General features: G+C 46.6%; 1 protein-coding gene across 6 annotated transcripts in view; it reads right to left on the bottom strand.

Moving 5' to 3' along the window:
• Positions 1 to 13,691, bottom strand: part of pex16 (peroxisomal biogenesis factor 16) — a 47,521-nt gene that overhangs the window by 10,149 nt on the left and 23,681 nt on the right. For 2 of the 6 annotated variants that reach the window (XM_043706327.1, XM_043706329.1), the window contains exons 5-9: positions 8,719 to 8,885; positions 8,185 to 8,277; positions 4,863 to 5,012; positions 4,401 to 4,473; positions 3,805 to 3,924 (exon numbers count right to left, since the gene is read on the bottom strand). In XM_043706327.1, coding sequence (XP_043562262.1) covers positions 3,805 to 3,924; positions 4,401 to 4,473; positions 4,863 to 5,012; positions 8,185 to 8,277; positions 8,719 to 8,885 — 603 coding nt within the window. Of the gene's footprint in view, positions 1 to 118; positions 463 to 3,804; positions 3,925 to 4,400; positions 4,474 to 4,862; positions 5,013 to 8,184; positions 8,278 to 8,718; positions 8,886 to 13,691 lie in introns of those variants that run through there. The other 4 variants (XM_043706328.1, XM_043706330.1, XR_006314000.1 and 1 more) reach the window with 3 other exon arrangements.

Genomic DNA, 13,691 nt, shown 5'->3' on the forward strand with positions numbered 1-13,691 from the left:
GTGGACAGGGGCTCAGTCCCCCCCCCCCACATCCCCAGCGTCCTGTGGACAGAGTTCAGTTACCCCTCCCCTCCCACATCCCCAGCGTCCTGTGGACAGAGTTCAGTTACCCCTCCCCTCCCCAATCCCCAGAGTCCTGTGGACAGGGGTTCAGTTACAAAGCAGTGCCCTGTATACAGGGTTCCAGATACCCCACAATGTTCTGGAGGCAGAGCTCTAGATATCCCCGAGTGTCAGAGGGCACTGGTGAGAAGTGACCAAGGTGGATTCTGGGACTAGTCGGCTCAGTCACCATAACTGAGAAGGGGTTAGCAGATATACATATGGCTGCTCAGGAACCATGTTTGCAGACTGCATGGGTAGTGCCTCGAGAGAGAGAGATGAAGTGCTTATTTTACCTGAGCCATCTTCACCTGGAGATCAAAGATGGACCACGTCCACAGGGACACCATGTACTAAGCTCTGGACAAGGGGAGAAAGAATGTACTCAATGTTGTCCTCATCCTGATGGCCACTGTTGTATGCCTGTATCAAGCTGTGCTTAGATCCTTGTCTACGCACCAAGTGTCACTATGAGCTACGTTTCTACCTGTCCTTGGTGTTATGAAGGATGGGTTTGGTCTTGATGTCATGGAACGCTCCAGTAATTGGACCATTCTGTACCACCTTTGTGGAAAAATGTGTAAAGGAAAACACCTTTGACCACAAGTTCAACAAAAAGTGGTCAGCACGTAATGTCTATGAGGGAGAAGAAGGGGCTGGAATCTGTCTGGTGGTTCTCTGAGCAGAATATCAAAACTATTTAGCAGAACGCCTCATCACCAGAACTTTCCAACAAGCACCAAGGCAGAGCTTGGCTGGTGGTGAGAAGGGCCATGCTGTGAGATCCTCCATGCACACCTGGGCTCTCTCCGCCCTTGAAGTGGCAGTGCTGGTGAAGAGACTATCACACAACTCCATCTGGAATGTGCCTTTGTAAAGAAGGTCTGCAGAGAGATGCGGTAGTTTCTGTCAAGATTCATCCAGAGCAATTCCATGAAGCAGGGCTGTGTGCTCTACGGGCTGTTCCCTGGGATGCATACCGGGCAAACATTGACTGTGCCTGGAGGACCATCAACTTGGTGAAAGACGCTCCTAGGTCTGCCCAAACCTTGGTCTTGCAGTGTAAAGAGTTGACCTCAGTTGGGTGTTGCAGGCTAGCACACTGCAAGATCCAGGACTATGTGCTGAGGGACATACTAAAGCTTGGGACACCTGGTGCCACGGTGAAGTGGGGCAAGACCACCATCTCAGGTATAGAGAGGGTCTGTTCAGTTATCAGATCCTCTCTTTGTGTCAATGTATGTAAATAGTGTGGACAATTGAGGCCTGTACAACAGCAGCAGGTGCTTCTAAACTGGAGAGGTAGCAATATCCGAGTAAATAAGAAATGTCTTTGAAATTTTGCAACGGCAGGGAATGTTAAATTCAAATGTTTGTTTTTCTTGATATGCAAAGCTGCTTTAGTACCTGTGAATGTACATAAAGACTTTTATGAATAAAGTATATTTTAGCAATTTAAAAGAATTATTACTTTTTGTCGTTGTGGTCTACTTGGAATAGAAAGCAGCAGTGAGGGGCCTAAGTTTGGTAACAACTGGGTATGGCTATGTAATCCGTCCCTGGATTATTGTCCACAGTTGATAAGGGTCACAGTGGCAGGAGAACTCGGCTCCGTGGAATGCTCCTCCTGCAATATGTGGGAAACCAGGGACCATTGTGACCACGTATGTGCATTCGGCTGCAGCTCCACATGCAGTGGCTGGAACTGTGGATCGATTCACTTTGCAGCATCCAGGAGGTTGAGAACATGGTTGATAGCACGCTAGTGAGCTGGTCATACTATTAGTAAGGCCTACACACAGAAGTGTTGGGTAAACACCAGAAAGATGAATAAGTGTGAGAAGGCAGGTGGAGGTGTCTCTGTGGCTATTCCCTTCTCAAACAGGTATACCGTTTTGGATAGTGTTGGGGGGGGTGAAAAACTATCGAGGGAAAGGAGCAGGGGCATCACGATTGGCACTGCAGAGTGGGCCGAAGTGTAGGCGAGCAGTAGGTAAAAAGAGAACCTGTGGCACAGATAGGGGTATGCAAGAAAGACTCTGGCTGCAAGAAAGACTCCAGGATGGTGTTTCCTCCCTTGTGCCAGAGTCAAGAATGTCTCTGAGTGGGTACAGGACATTCTCAAAAAGGAGGGTGAGCAGTCAGAGTTCCATACTGTTACAAATGACATGGGCAGAACAAGAGAAGTGGTCCTGCAAAGGGAGTTGAGGGAGTTAGGTAGTAAATAGAAAAGCAGGACATCAAAGGTTATAATCTCAGGATTACTTCCTGACAGTGAAATTAGCAGGAGGACGACAGTACAGTTTAACACATGGTTAAAGAGCTGGTGTAGGAGGGAAGGCTTTAGGTATGTGAATCATTGGAATGTCTTTCTGGGCAACTGATGCCTGTACAAGAACAGCAAGTGCATCTAAACTGGAGGGGTACCAATATCCTGGCAGGAAGGTCTGCTAGTGCCACTTGGGAGTGTTTCAACTGGTGTGTCCGGAGAGACCCACAGCAGTAGGGCAACAAGCAAAATAACCAAGGAGTAATCTGAGACTAAGTCTAGGAAAGCTAAGAGGAAGAACAAGCTGGAACTTTGCAGAATGCAGTAGGCCTGGCAGTGTATTTATTTTTATGCAAGAAATATGACAGATGAACTTACAACTTGGTTAAATATATATTATACGATCCTGTAGCCATTACAGATTCTTGGTTGAGTGAGGGACAAGATCGGCTGCTTACCGTTCCCGGATTTCAATGTGTTGAGCGAGATAGATATGGGGAAGATGTGTTACTGATAAGGCAGAATATCACAGCCGTACTGAGGGAGGACCTCTTGGAGGCCTCATCCAGCGAGGCCTTATGGACAGATCTCAGGAATAGAAAAGGGTGCAATCACTTTGATGGGGTTATACTACAGGCCTCCCAACAACCAGCAAGAGATAGAGGGACAGATGTGTGGGCACATTATGGAAAAATGTGAAAACAACAGGGTTGTTGACGTTGGGCATTTTAACTTCCTCTATACTGACTGGGACTCCCTTAGCACCAGAGGCTTGGATTGGGATGGAGGTTTAGGTATATCGAGAACAGGGTTTTGAAACTCTATGTGAATAGTCCAATTAGGGAAAAGGCCATGTTAGAGCTGGTATTCAGGAATGAGCCTGGTCAGGTGATTGAAATTTCAGTGGGGGAGCATTTCGGGAACAAGGACCATAATTCTGTAAGCTTTAGGTTGTGGATAAGGATAAGAATAGTCCTTAGGTGAAAGTATTAAATTGGGGGAAGATATTAGGCAACGTTATTAGACAAGAACTAGGGAATATAGCTGGTGGGGACAGCTGTTGAGGATAAATCTACATCTGGCAAGTGGGAATCCTTTAAAAGCTAGTTGATTACAGTTCAGCACCAGCATGTTCCTCTGAAAATGAAAGATAAGGGTGGCAAGATCCAAGAACTTTGGATGACAAGACAAATTGGAAGACAAGGAGGAGGAAACATAAGGATTAGGAAAGTGAAGACCGAAAGCCCTCAAATAAACAGAAAGGTAGCAGGAAAGATACCACCCAGTGTCCTGTAGACTGGGCTCCAGATGGAATGCTGTTCTTGGTCAACAGGGCTCAAGAGGAACCCAGTAAAGTGAAAACCTTCTCCAGTGCCCTGCAAAGAGGGGCCCAGCTCCACACCACAGCCCTAACACAGAAAGTGATGACTCACTCTGAGTAACGGTCGTAGAATGGAGAGCGCAGTAAGTAGTACAGTAACAGGAAGGTCCTTCGACGCAGTTCAGCACGTTCAGTCTGTCTCATGTCCTTGGGATCCCGCATCAAACTCAAGCTGTGGGAAATACACCAGTTATAGATACATCACAATAAGTCAGTATAAATCTGACCCTGGTTAACAGGCCAGTGTGCTAGTGTCAGTATAACTCTCATCCCAGTCAACAGGACAGTGTCTTGGTGTCAGTATAACTCTGATCCCAGTTAACAGGTCTGTGCGCTGGTGTCAATATAGCTCTCATTCCGATCAACAGGTCAGCGTGTTGGTGGTCAGCGTAGCTCTGATCCCAGTTAACAAGTCGGTGCACTGGTGTCAGTAAAACTCTCGTTCTGATCAACAGGTCAGTGTGTTGGTGTCAGTCTAACTCAGATTCTGGTTTGTGTACTGGTGTCAATACAGCTCTCATTCTGTTTAACAAGTCAGTATGCTGGTGACAGTATAACCCTGACCCTGGGTCGCAGCTCAGTGCACTATACATCAACTCCACTCACACAGTTTGCATGTTGACTTTATTTCCTATGTCTACCACTCACCTTGCAATATCCACAATGCCAGAAAGGAGCCATGGCTTCCAGGATTTCTGTCCCCAAATTCCTAATGCCAGCACTGGGAGCTTGGGATAAGGAAGGTAACTCATTCTGGTTTATTTATACTCAGGTCTGGGAGAAGTGAGGAATAGCCTGTTCATATATGATCATGAAGAATATGAAACGCCTTTGCCTGTGGCTATGTGACAGATCTGAGAGGCTGATGGCTCCTACCTCTTCCTGTATATCAAGCCTGGGGTGCTGAACCGCCTCCTCCTAATCCTTGCATAAATATACCTCGAGCTGTTCTTTAGTAACAGCCTCCAGATTCTGAATGGCCACCTCCTGTTCCTGTGCCATGGGAAATAAACGACCTACTCCTGTTCCTATGTGAGTATCGAGGTGGTGAAGAGACTGCAGTGTAAACACCAAGGTTGAACAGCCTTCTGGCTCTTTAGTGTAGGATACAGTGCACCAGTGGGCGGGTGATGTACAGTGACTCTGCCAGTATTTCCTGCTGGGTGAGGATGGTTGGAGGGTGCTGGGTTCCTGCCTGTGAGATCCATTGCCTCTGTTCCTCTTGAGGACTCCCCCAGTGACGGAGCTGCAGGGCTGGAGCTGAAAGAACAATCTCAATGTTACCTTGTCCAATAGAGACTGCACAAACATCTCTTAACGCCAAACACCAACGGGTGAGTGCCACTCAGGTAGGCGGGGAGAGTTGCACTGCTGGAGGAGACACCTTCCAGAGGTCCAATCTGCACAGAAAACCATAAAGCTCCTGGGGTCCTGAAAAATGTTTACCTGCTACACTGACCCTCTGGCAAGGCAGCACTAGCTCAGTAGTTGTTGATAGCGAAGAGGATGGTCTCAGGCTAGTCTGACATCGATCAGCTGGTAAATTGGGCCAAGCAATGGTATATGGAAGTTAATCCTGGTAAGTGCGAGGTGATGCATTTTTGGAAATCGAACATGGGAATGATTTATAAAATAAATTGTCGGTCCCAAGGGAGTACTGGGGAACAAAAGCACCTTGGTGTACATGTCCATAGATCTTCAAAGGTGTCTGCTCAGCAAGAGTGGTGAAGAATGCTTGCCTTCATTAGCCAAGTATTGCTACAATTTTATAAAAACATTGCACAGGCCGTAGATGGGATAGCCGATGTGGAATGTCACCACGCTAGCGGAAGGACATGATTGCACTGGACGGAGTACACAAGAGATTCACCAGGAGGTTACCTAGATGGAAAGTCTCAGTTACCAGAGACTGGATGGGCTGGATTTGTTTTCCCTGGAGCAAAAGAAGCTGAGGGGGAGTGTGATTGAGGTATACAGATTTATGAGAGTCATAGACAAGTTAGATCATGAGAATTATTTTCCCCATGGCAGATGTGTCTAAGACCTGAGGGTTAGGAGGTAATCTGAGGGAAGATATTTTCACCCGGAGATAGTAGAAATATGGAACGAGCTGCCTGAGAGGGTGGTGGAGGTAGATACTCTTGCAACATTTAAGCAGCAAGTGAACAGGCACTTAAAATGCCAGGGCATTGTAGGCTATAGACCAAGTGCAGGTAAATGGGATTTGTGTAGTTCACCAAGGGCCTGTTTCTATGCTATACAACTCTATAATCTTCTGAGAGGGGGCAGTACTGGACTTAACTTTAGGTATGCAGCATCCAAGGAGCAGGAGAATCGATGTTTCGGGCATAAGCCCTTCTTCAGGAATGAGGAAAGTGTGTCCAGCAGGCTAAGATAAAAGGTAGGGAGGAGGGACTTGGGGGAGGGACGTTGGAGATGCGATAGGTGGAAGGAGGTCAAGGTCAGGGTGATAGGCCAGAGTGGGGTGGGGGCGGAGAGGTCAGGAAGAAGATTGCAGGTTAGGAAGGCGGTGCTGAGTTCGAGGGATTTGACTGAGACAAGGTGGGGGCAGGGGAAATGAGGAAACTGGAGAAATCTGAGTTCATCCCTTGTGGTTGGAGAGTTCCTAGGCGGAAGATGAGGCGCTCTTCCTCCAACCGTCGTATTGCTATGGTCTGGTGATGGAGGAGTCCAAGGACCTGCATGTCCTTGGTGGAGTGGGAGGGGGAGTTGAAGTGTTGAGCCACGGGGTGGTTGGGTTGGTTGGTTGGGGTGTCCCAGAGGTGTTCTCTGAAACGTTCCGCAAGTAGGCGGCCTGTCTCCCCAATATAGAGGAGGCCACATCGGGTGCAGCGGATGCAATAAATGATGTGTGTGGAGGTGCAGATAAATTTGTGGCGGATATGGAAGTATCCCTTGGGGCCTTGGAGGGAAGTAAGGGGGGAGGTGTGGGCGCAAGTTGGAGGAAGGCTTTTTACAAGGTCCCGCATGGGTCAGCCCATGGGATCCAAAGAAATTTGACAAACTGGAAACACAATTGGTTGAGCGGCAGGAAGCAGAGGGGTATTATTCAACTAGAAGTCTGAGTCCAGTGGAGTCACACAGGGATTAGTGTTGGGGCCCTTGCTGTTTGTGGCTTATATTAATGATTTAAAGTTGAATGGAGGACATTCGGTCAATAAGTTCAGAGACTATTCAAAAATTGATGAGCGGTAAATAATGAGAAGGATCGCCTTAGACGAACAAGAGGATATAGATGAGCTGGTCAGATGCAGTGATCAGTAGCAAATAGGATTCAATCTGGATAAATAGTGCGTTTGGACAGGACAAACATGATGAACGGTCAGAAACTGGGTAGCATACAGAGCTTGGCGGATGAAATTGTTAAGAAGGCATATAGGATACTTGCCTTTAATAGTTGAGGCATAGAATTTATGAGCAGGGAGGTTATGCTGGAATTGTATAAAATATTGGTGAGGCCACAGCTGGAGCGCTGTGTGCATTTCTGGAGTCCACATTTTAGGAGAAATGTGATAGCATTGGAGAGGGTGCAGAGAGGATGTTTCTTGGGCTGGAGACTTTCAGTTACAAAGAGAGATTGGATAGATTGGAGTTGTTTTCCCAAGATCAAAGGAGACAGAGATGGAACATGATTGAGATGTCGAAAATTATGAGGGGCACAGACAGGGTAAACAGGAAAAACCTTCTCCCCTTGATGGAGGGATCAATGCCCATTGATTGAAGGTAAGGGGCAGAGGTTTAGAGATGAGAAAAAATAAGTCATCCAAAGGGTGGTGGGAATCTGGAGCTCACTGCGTCTCAGGGCAGTAGATGCAGGAATCCTAACATTTAAGAAGTATTTAGATGTGCACTTGTGATGCCCAAGCATACAAGGCTCTGGGCCAAAGGCTGGAAAATGGGATTAGAATAGTTTTTGATCAGTGCAGAAGCAGTGGGCCAAAGGACCTTTTACTGTGCTGTAGACCTCTCTGACACCCTCCACCAGTGCAGCGCTCCCTCGGCACTGATCCTCTGGCAGTCCAGCGCTCTCCCAGCACTGACCCTCCGCCATTGCTGAACGCTCTCAGCACTGACCCTCCGCCATTGCAGTGCTTCCTCAGCACTGACCCTCTGCCAGTGCAGCGCTCCCTTGGCACTGACCCTCCGCTAGTGCAGCGCTACCTCGGCACTGACCCTCCACCAGTGCAGCGCTACCTTGGCACTGACCCTCCGCCAGTGCAGCGCTTTCTCAGTGTTGTGTTTTAGTAAGAAGCTGATCGTCAGCTCATGTTCCTCAAGTGGGAAGTGGAACTGACGGCCACAATTAAGAGCTCACCCAATCAGCCGTGATTGGATTTCGATGAGTAACAGCGAACCAGATTGAAGGCAGACACATACACACTTTAGGAACTGGAAAAGATGAATCACTTACTACTGTTGAGCATCCTGACTACTCTCTTGGAACGCTGTCCTATGAAGGCAGTCGACGAAGACTGTGAGGATACTTCAGCCTCTGTCACATTGTCTGTGAAATGAGAGTTTGACGAGCTTGTGTTAAGTCCAACAATGCAGGGTGAGGAGGCAGCAGGTGAGGGGGGGGAACTGGCCGAGGTAGGGAAAGGCAGGTGGGATGTCGAGTTGGGTAAGTGGGAGCTGAGGCCACAGAGAGATCATGGGAGATGAGAACAGAGCAATGGATTGAGGGGAGAAGAGGGCATGAGAACTTTGGGGTGGCGGAATAAGGACGGGTGCTTAGGAAGGTTGTTTGCAAAAAAGCAACAGGAAGGGGGCAGGTAGTGCTGAGCGCAGTGCCATGGAGGAGCAGAGGGAAAAGATTTCAGAGGGAGGGCAAGTGGCCCATGGAAGTGAGATGGGTCGCAGGGTTAGTGAACTCGCCTGTTTGTCTCCCTCATTATTTCCTCAGTAGTACCATGTTCCTCTCAACAGCTAGGGGCTGCTCTCTCACCTTCACTGCAGCTCCTGTGCAGGTGTCTCTCTCTGTCCAGTGGTGTAATTGGGGGAGAAGTCTGGATTCCAGCCTTATACCAGTGCAGCAGCAGAATCCTCAGGGTTGCTCTGAGAGAGAGAGAGAGAGAGAGCGAGAGGGAGAAAAAGAGAGAGAGAGAGAAAGGCCTTCTCTTGTCAAGAGATCAGTTACTAAAAATATAGGTCCATCAACTAAAGTACAGAGATTTGCGGCTGAGAGAAAGGGCAGGTTAGCCTGGACAGGAACTAGAAAGTGTGGATTGGGATGTTGGAATGAAGGAAGGAATCAGAGACGGGGAGCAAAGGGAATTTGGGTGTGGGTGATGTCCTGCTTTTATTTTTGGTAATGGTCACACACACTCAACTAACACTCGAACTGAATGGTTCTTCAAAAGCTGGTATTAGTATCAAATAAGCTGGTTTGGTTATATGTTAAAAATGTTACATGCATGATATTTTACAGAACTGCACTATGCCTTTATGAACTGCAGGCCATGTTAAATACCCATGTATGGTGCCAGCATTTTCTGTATTCCTTTCTGCACTGCCATACAAATAGTTGGCCAGTAGTCAACAGACAATTGACATCACGTTGCCAACCAAATTTCCAACAGTACGCAAGCCCTCAATTCCAGTTTATCTGCTAACACTGCTGTAATTCACAGCTGTTATGACTCACTGAGACAGTGCACTGTAAATCAAGCTCTACCGTTCCCAGGATTGTCATAAAAGTCAAGGATTATAAGAAGTATGAAGAGATTCCCCAATTTACCTGCTTTTCAGATCCAGGTTGACAGAAAGCATGAACCAGGTTTCTATACCTATCAAAAACTACTATTTATTAGAAGTAATTAGATTCCAGCTACAGGCAAACAGTGGCATATAACAGTGATAATTAGACCTGTAATCCCATTATAAACTCCCCTTTTACACACACACACACAGACACACACACCAAAACATGGGTTATGGACAAAGGGAAAAAGCAGAAAAACAGTTCTGTGGTTCTCATCAAAAGCTTTGTTAATATCATTCTTACCCTGGTCAGGACGCTGCTTCTCAGTCATCCTGCTCTGGATGCTCCACTGGTTTGCAATATGCCAAGGGTGGTTGTTTCACTTAGAGTTTCTGACCGAATAATTAAAAGTCACAGCTGACAGCAACTGCTGAAGGAAACGCAAAGTGTTTTCTTCAGGATTCAAATGGCTTCCTGCAGGGATCTGAGAGCACACTCCTGGCTGGTGGAGACCTGATGGCTTCTCTCTATCTTGTTCCCAGCCCCAATTTACCCAAGAACTAATCATATGATTTCACCACCAATAGTTGGCCAGTAGTCAACAGACAATTGACACCACGTTGCCAACCAAATTTCCAACAGTACGCAAGCCCTCAATTCCAGTTTATCTGCTAACACTGCTGTAATTCACAGCTGGCCGCCTAACGTGGATGCGGCCTTGAAGGGAGTGTATGAAGAGAGGAAGGGCACACTGAGGGACCTGCAATTCATTGGGACCTGAGGCATGTACGTTAAGTTGTGGATCTACTTCAAGGACCTGAACCACTGCTCCCCCTTCTACTTTCTGAAAAGGCAGCGAGGTGGGCAGCAGCTCCCTATGTTGCTGGCCATGACAGGGGTCTCAACTTGGATCAAGACAGTATTAATGCCCAGACTTCAGGCTATTACATGGCTCTTTTCTCAACAGATCCATCCTTTGAGGATGTTCACAGAGTTCTGTGGAAGGACCTGCCATAGGCTGGCCTGGGGGATGCCACGATGCTCGAAACTCAGGCACTTTAGAGGCACCCTCACTTGGCTCTCGAGGGACCACCCAAGGTTGGACAGGCTGACCATGGAGTTCTGCAGGGCATTCTAAGACATCCTGGGAAAGCGATTACGTACAGGTCCTGGAGGAATGTTTTGCTGCTGCAGAGCTGTCCTTTTGACACAGGGAAGTCATTATCTTGCTGACAAAAAAGGGGCACCTTCGTTTACTTAAGAACTGGCGTCCAGTCTCCTTCCTCCACACGGATTACAAAATCCTCACCAGGGTGTTGTCTTCTTGCCTGGGATTTGTTATCTCCCCTGACCAGTTCTACATCATCCACAACAATATCCATCTGGTCTGGGACCTGATTCACCTTTCCCAGAGGACTAGTCTGTCGAGCGCTTTCCTGTCATGGAGTCATACACCATGGAAACAGACCCTTCGGTCCAACCAGTCTATGCTGACCATAATCCCAAACTAAACTAGACCCATATCCCTTCAGATATTTCTTATTCCATGTACCGACCCAAATTTATTTTAAATGTTGTAACTGTACCCATATCCACCACTTCCTCTGGAAGTTCATTCCACATATGAACTATGCTCTGTGTGAAATATTTGCTCCTTCTATCTTTTATAAATTTTCTTTTTCATCCACCTAAAAGAGCAGACAACTTCAAAACAAAGAACAAAACAGCACAGTCCCTTTGACCCTCCAAGCTTGCATCAACATATTTTGCCCTCCCACACTAAAACCGTCTTCACTTACATGATCCGTAACCCTCTATTCCCTTCCTGTTCATGTGTTCATTCAGGTGCTTCTTGAATGCTGCTATTGTATCTGCTTCCACCACCTCTGATAGTAGCACATCCCAGGCACTCACCAACATTTGTGTGAAAAACGTGCCTCGCACATCTCTTTTAAACTTTCTCCCCTGCACTTTTAACCTATGCTCGAAACGTTGACTCTTCTGCTTCTCGGATGCTTTCTGACTGGCTGTGCTTTTTCAGCGCCACACCTTTTGACTCTGATCGCCAGCATCTGCAGTCCTCACTTTCTCCTATTAATATGAACCATGTCAATCTGAGATGAGTACTTCACATCCATCTTTACTCAGGAGGAGGAGGATGCAAGTACAGAATCCAAGAATTGGAGATGCCGGTGTAGGACTGAGGTGTATAAAGTTAAAAATCACACAATACCAGGTTATAGTCCAACAGCTTTAATTGGAAGCACTAGCTTTTGGAGCGCTCCTCCTTCATTGTTCAGAATTCAAGAAAACATTCTTGAGCAGATTGATACAAGAAGCATGGAGGTTTTGGAGGATATAGAGGTGTAGGTTTGAACAAGTTGTTTCCTAGGCTGCTGTGGGACATGTGGAGGAAATACTGTAAAAGGGGCCCTGATCCAAATTTTCAAATTGTTTCAGACCACAGGGGAGGTGCCAGAGGACTGGAGGACAGCTAATGTGATCCCACTTTACAAGAAAGTTGGTAGAGATAGACCAGGGAACTACAGACCAGTGAGTCTAACATCATTAGTAGGGAAATTCTTAGAGAAAAGTAGTGAAGAAGAAAATTAATCTTCATTTAGAGAGGCAAGGTTTGATCAGGGATAGTCAGAATGGTTTTGTTAGAGAGCTCACGCCTAACAAATCTGCTGGAATTTTTCGAGGAGGTGACCAAGTGATTGGATGAGGAAAGGATAGTTGATGTAGCTTAGATTGATTTCAGCAAGGTCTTTGACAAGGGGAAACTGATTATGAAGATAAAAACACATGGAATCGAGGGAAATTTGGCAACGTGGATCCAAAATTGGCTTAGTGACAGGAGACAGAGAATGCTGGTAGAAGGTTGCTTGTGTGACTGGAGCCTGGCATGCAGTGACATCCCACAGGGATCAGTGCTGGGTCCTTAATTGTTTGTGATATGCATAAATAATGTCAATAAGAATGTGGGAAGGATGATTAGTTAGTTTGTAGATGACAGAAACATTACCTGGATGGTTGACAATGCAAAGGAAGGTATTAGAGTACAGGAGGATATAAACAGATTGGTCAGATGGGCAGATGGAATTTAAAACGCTAAGTGTAAGGGTATTCACATTGGAAGAAGGAACAAGACAAGGGAATACATGATGAACAAGACACTAGGAAGCTCAGAACAATACAGGGATCTTGAGGTACTTATCCGCAGATCCTTGAAGGTGGCAGGACAGGATAATAGGATAGTTAAGATGGTATGTAAGACACTTGTCTTTACAGTTGAAACATAGACTGTATGAGCAGGGTGGTTACGTATGAGCTGTACAGAACTTTGGTTAGGCCACAACTGGAACATTATGTGCAGTTCTGGTCACTAGACTCCTGGAAGGATTTGACTGAACTGGAGGGTTGCTGAGGAGATTCACCTGGGATGGATCATCTCAACAATGTAAAGAGACTGGATAAAGTCAGGGTGTTTTCTTTGGAGAAAAAGGTTTGGGGAGACTGGATTGAGGGGCATGGTCAGGATGAAGAGAAAGCAGTGACACTCGACAAAGATACACTTTGATGAAGGTGGGGGGTGAAGGTGCCTGGAGGAGGTCTGGACAGAATAGATATGGGGAAACATTCCTGTCAACAAAGGATTGAAAACCAGAGGTCACAGATTTAAAGTGCTTTGCAAAAGAAACAAATGCAAGGTGAGAAAAATAGCTTTTTCACAGTCAGTCAACCATTAGAGTCTGAAATGCACTGCTTGGTAATGTGGTGGAGACTGACATTCTCTTTGAGATACAGCCATACAGCCACTCAGAGTCTGCACATTCCAAGTAGCATGCTGACATATTCACTTCCAGTTTCCTCAGCCACTGCTACATACGAACCTCAGAGTTCTATACTGCAGCTGGGGAAATTACAGAGTACACAGCCTGAGACATGGCTCAATGAGGCATTCAAGAGGGCACTGGATGACTAATTAATTCAAAATAATACACATGTCTATGGGGCAAAAGCAAGAAATTGCCAGAAAGTTCAAGTATTCAGAGTAGATGCAGACACAATGGACTGAATGACCTCCTTCCACACCATCACAATTGTAACCCTGTGAACTTAAATATTTGTCGATTCTCCTGCTCCTCAGATGCTGCCTGACCTGCTGTGCTTTTCCAGCACCACACTCGCGACTCTAATCTCCAGCATCTGCA

The sequence above is a fragment of the Chiloscyllium plagiosum genome, chromosome 16 (assembly GCF_004010195.1).
Source record: "Chiloscyllium plagiosum isolate BGI_BamShark_2017 chromosome 16, ASM401019v2, whole genome shotgun sequence".
NCBI lineage: Eukaryota > Metazoa > Chordata > Chondrichthyes > Orectolobiformes > Hemiscylliidae > Chiloscyllium > Chiloscyllium plagiosum.